The sequence below is a fragment of the Malaya genurostris genome, chromosome 2 (assembly GCF_030247185.1).
Source record: "Malaya genurostris strain Urasoe2022 chromosome 2, Malgen_1.1, whole genome shotgun sequence".
Lineage (NCBI taxonomy): Eukaryota > Metazoa > Arthropoda > Insecta > Diptera > Culicidae > Malaya > Malaya genurostris.
Window position 1 is genome coordinate 12,216,594 of NC_080571.1, and position 4,832 is coordinate 12,221,425.

The following is a 4,832-nucleotide window of genomic DNA, read 5'->3' on the forward strand; positions in this document are numbered from 1 at the left end:
AATATTATTGTGGGCTATCTTCCGTACACTAGAGCTTTCAAGACCGAAGACTAAATGTCAGTAGCTTGTTTCTGGTATCGAATCCAATAGGTCGAATTTAATAACGATATGACATTCCCAGAAAATATGTGTCGCCCGAGTGTGGGTTAGCAAGAGGTGGGTTATATTGGACATGTCGAGCAGAACAGATGGTCGTCTGCCAGCAGAACACGCACGGCTATGCTATTCTTCATGTCTCGTATATTTCCACATGTTGTAATAAATGTTGTGTGCGGCTTCGAATTCCTACATGACAACGTCGGACTAAATTGAGTTGTGATTTCCAAACCTCATAACTGTTGTCACTGGAATATGTTGATAGCAAAGCAGCTGCTGAGTGTTATGAACAATCGCTCAGCCTCTATTGTGTTTATTTATTTTTTGGTCCGAAGAATACATTTTTCGTAATTGAATTCGTCGTGGCAAATAAAACGGGGAACATTTAATCAATTTCAATCAATTCTACTTCTACTGCACTCCAACTTCATTATTCTGCTAATTAGTGTCAGTCGGTGATGTTCTGGCATTTAACAGGAAAACAAACAGTTTCTAAACTTTGGGTAATAAAATCGTTTCTCAAGCAAGCACAAAGTGTCAGCATGATACCCGTACTTTTTACCGGAAACTTTTCCCGACAAGCCACATTACCGGGACATTATTAATATTATAGCAGATAGTTGCAGATTTAGTCTAAATGCCACGAAGAGAAGTGGCAAATAATCCCCAAAACGGTAATTTATCAAAGACAATTTCCCATTCCACCGGCACTTTTCCAAACCACCCAAGCGAACCGACCGCCCGGTGGAGCGGGAGGTTTTTTGCATTCCTTCGCCAAGACTCGTTTTCCGGACTTGGCATAAAGAATGCAGTACCGGGGAGCCACCACCAATAGAGCCTGCAGTGATGGATGGTACGGTTGCTGAAGGAGAGGATAGTTAAACGGAGTGCAATAGGAAAGATTCGGTGGCTCGAGAGTGAGATGACACTTTCTGGTAGCGCTTTAACAGTTTGGACTAATCTGGTGGAAAGCTTTGCCAGGCTAGGAGGTGTCAAGCGGAACGAGCCTTGTGGTTGTTATACAATGTGACAGAGTCTTCTATGCTGGTGAAATACACGATAAAGTTTTTTTTTGTCGTTGCTGTTCGTAGAATAAAAGTCGGTTCCGTGCGCTAGGTTCGCCTTTTTTGTGTGTGTCTTGCTCTCGTATTATGTTATAAGCTATGCTTCTTAGTGGTGTCGTTTAGTGAGACTGATGCTGTAGTCATGATACTTTGCGGATGCGCAAGTTTGACGTTAAGTCTTTCCGGGAGAAACGACAGCCCGGAAAGACGTGATGCGTTGTATAAATAATTCAGTTTGTGTCAGCTGCAAGCACGGCGAATCAAAGTATCTTCCGCATCACCTTCCAAACAAGTTTGAAGTCGTTGCGAGAAGGTGCGGAGTTAAAATTGAAAAATTCATGAAGTAGTTGCAAGCATAGATTCTACTAATTTGCACGTCTTTTGATATGTACTTCTTTCGGTTTGTGAGCAAGATGATTTTCAACGAGGCAGCTTCTTGTCTTCCTTTTATTTGACGATCGAATGTTATAAGAGTATAAAGTAATCAGAATAGTAGTAAAGTTAAACTTTTTTTCAACTACTCAAGTAATCATTGATTTAGAAATGTGTTATTTTTCGTAAGAGTAGTTCATTTGCAAATGACTGAACTATAATATTGGTTAATCTGATCACCTGTCTACCGAGGATTTCGATTTTTTTTGTATGCGAGCTAATTTGTGTTTTATGTTTTTTTATGTGACAATTATAATTAACACGTCAAGTCTAGTTAATCTATACCATACCTTAATCACAAAAACATCAAAACATAGAAAATAATAATTTTACAAGAAAATAGCTAAATTTGCATCTTCAGAATTTAGCAGTTCGCGAAGACAGGACTAGACAAGACTAGACAAGACTAGACAAGACTAGACAAGACTAGACAAGACTAGACAAGACTAGACAAGACAAGACAAGACTAGACACGACTAGACAAGACTAGACAAGACTAGACAAGACTAGACAAAACTAGACATGTCTAGACAAGACTAGACAAGACTAGACAAGACTAGACAAGAGTAGACAAGACTAGACAAGACTAGACAAGACTAGACAAGACTAGACAAGACTAGACAAGACTAGACAAGACTAGACAAGACTAGACAAGACTAGACAAGACTAGACAAGACTAGACAAGACTAGACAAGACTAGACAAGACTAGACAAGACTAGACAAGACTAGACAAGACTAGACAAGACTAGACAAGACTAGACAAGACTAGACAAGACTAGACAAGACTAGACAAGACTAGACAAGACTAGACAAGACTAGACAAGACTAGACAAGACTAGACAAGACTAGACAAGACTAGACAAGACTAGACAAGACTAGACAAGACTAGACAAGACTAGACAAGACTAGACAAGACTAGACAAGACTAGACAAGACTAGACAAGACTAGACAAGACTAGACAAGACTAGACAAGACTAGACAAGACTAGACAAGACTAGACAAGACTAGACAAGACTAGACAAGACTAGACAAGACTAGACAAGACTAGACAAGACTAAACAAGACGAGTGAACTGGAAGTCTAGTAAAAGACTAATGAAAGGCTTGTAAAGGACTAGTACAAAACTAGTAAAAGACTAGTGAAAGACTAGTTAAAGACTAGTTAAAGACCAGTGAAAGATTAATAATAGACAAGTTAAAGACTAGCGAAAGTCTAGTGAAAGACTAACGAAAGACTAGTATAGAAGTCGAAGTTAAAGAAAAAGTGAAAGACCAAGAGATAGACTAGTAAAAGATTAGTGGAATACTAGTGAACAACTTGTGTAAGACTAACGAAAGACTAGTAAAAAACTAGTGAAAAATTAGTAATAGACAAGTGAAAGACAAGCGCAAGTCTAGTGAAAGACTAGCGAAAGACTGGTATTAGACTATTGAAAAATTAGTTAGAGATTAGTAAAGACAAAGTGAAAAGCAAAGTAAAATACAAAAAGAAAAGACAAAGCAAAAGTCAAAGTGAAACATAAAGTTAAACACAAAGTGGAAGAAAAAAGGAACGACTAGTGAAAGATAAATTGACAGACTAAGTGATAGACTAGTAAAAGATTAGTGAAATACTTGTGAACAACTTGTGTAAGACTAACGAAAGACTAGTAAAAGACTAGTGAAAAATTAGTGAGAGACTAGTAAAGACAAAGTGAAAAACAAAGTGAAATACAAAAAGGAAAGACAAAGTGAAAGACAAAAGTAACGACTAGTGAAAGACTGAATGAAAGACAAATTTAAAAAGACAAATTGAAAGACAAAGTGAAAGATAAATTGACAGATTAAGAACAGAGTGGAAGCCAAAGTGAAACATAAAGTGAAAGACAGCATGAAACGAAGTAAAAGGTAAAGTAAAAGACGAAGTGAAAGACGAAATTAAAATTGAAATGAAAGACGAAGTGAACGACGAAGTGAAATAAGAAGTGAAAGACAAATTGAAAGATAAAGTGAAAGATAAATTGACAGACTAAGTGACAGACTAATGAAAGAAAAAGGTGAAAGAGAAAGTGATGAACAGAGTGAAATCCAAAGTGAAAGACAACATGAAACGAAGTGAAAGGTAAAGTTAAAGACGAAGTGAAAGATGAAGTGAAAGACGTAATGAAAGACCGAAGTGAAAGTCGAAGTGAAAGACGAAGTGAAAGACGAAGTGAAAGACAAAGTGAAATACGAAGTCAAAGACGAAGTGAAAGAAGAAGTGAAAGAAGAAGTGAAAGAAGAAGTGAAAGAAGAAGTGAAATAAGAAGTGAAATAAGAAGTGAAATAAGAAGTGAAAGAAGAAGTGAAAGAAGAAGTGAAAGAAGTGAAAGAAGAAGTGAAAGAAGAAGTGAAAGAAGAAGTGAAAGAAGAAGTGAAAGAAGAAGTGAAAGAAGAAGTGAAAGAAGAAGTGAAAGAAGTGAAAGAAGAAGTGAAAGAAGAAGTGAAAGAAGAAGTGAACGATGAAGTGAAAGACGAAGTGAAAGACGAAGTGAAAGAAGATGTGAAAGAAGAAGTGAAAGAAGAAGTGAAAGAAGAAGTGAAAGAAGACGTGAAAGAAGAAGTGAAAGAAGAATTGAAAGAAGAAGTGAAAGAAGTAAAGACAAATTGAAAGACAAAGTGAAAGACAAAGGGAAAGACAAAGAGAACGACATAAGCAAGTCCAGTGGAAGACAAGAGGCCATCATGATATAGATAAATGTATCAATGAGATCGACAATTGATGCCCGCTTGGGGTCAAATTGGGAAACCATAACGTTGAAACGCTACAAAAAAACACACACTTTAAATAAAAAAAATGTATCGATTTTACAGTATTGAATAATCGATGCACGTTATAAACTGATTTATTTCACACTTTTCAGATATCTTCTACACTTTCGGCCAGTCACTAGAGGGGGTGGGGGTTGGGGGGCGAGGGGCCCTGACCCCTCCCGAAATCAAAAATAGATATACAATTATCTAGAAGATCTCAGTCATGTGTGAAATAACAAGACAGTAAACGTAAAGAAATGTGATACAAAAACAGTTCCAGTGGAAAAGTTTAAGTGTCTGTTAAAAACACCCGTAAAAGGCACACAGAAAATTAGGTACATAAGCAATCTTCAGTAACATTATTTTTTATCTTTGGGCCCCTCCCGAAACGAAATCCTGGGTACGGGTCTGCTTTTGGCTTGTTGTTGTTATTGTGTTTTTCGATGGGGTTTAGTTCTAGATAGCTA

At 37.1% G+C, this 4,832-nt stretch overlaps 1 protein-coding gene across 1 annotated transcript; it reads left to right on the top strand.

Moving 5' to 3' along the window:
• Positions 1-231: 231 nt before the first annotated feature.
• Positions 232-4,222, top strand: LOC131426900 (uncharacterized protein PF3D7_1120000-like). The gene is made up of 2 exons (XM_058589659.1): positions 232-297; positions 4,016-4,222. The coding sequence occupies exons 1-2, from the start codon at positions 232-234 to the stop codon at positions 4,220-4,222; spliced, it is 273 nt and encodes a 90-aa protein (XP_058445642.1).
• The last annotated feature ends 610 nt before the right edge of the window (positions 4,223-4,832 follow it).

Bases quoted from the DNA above. Each gene is read 5' to 3' on its own strand.
- LOC131426900 (XM_058589659.1), top strand. From the start codon at position 232: ATGTCTCGTATATTTCCACATGTTGTAATAAATGTTGTGTGCGGCTTC. The intron at 298-4,015 runs GTCGGACTAAAT...GAAGAAGTGAAA, and splicing joins TCGAATTCCTACATGACAAC to GAAGAAGTGAAAGAAGTGAA.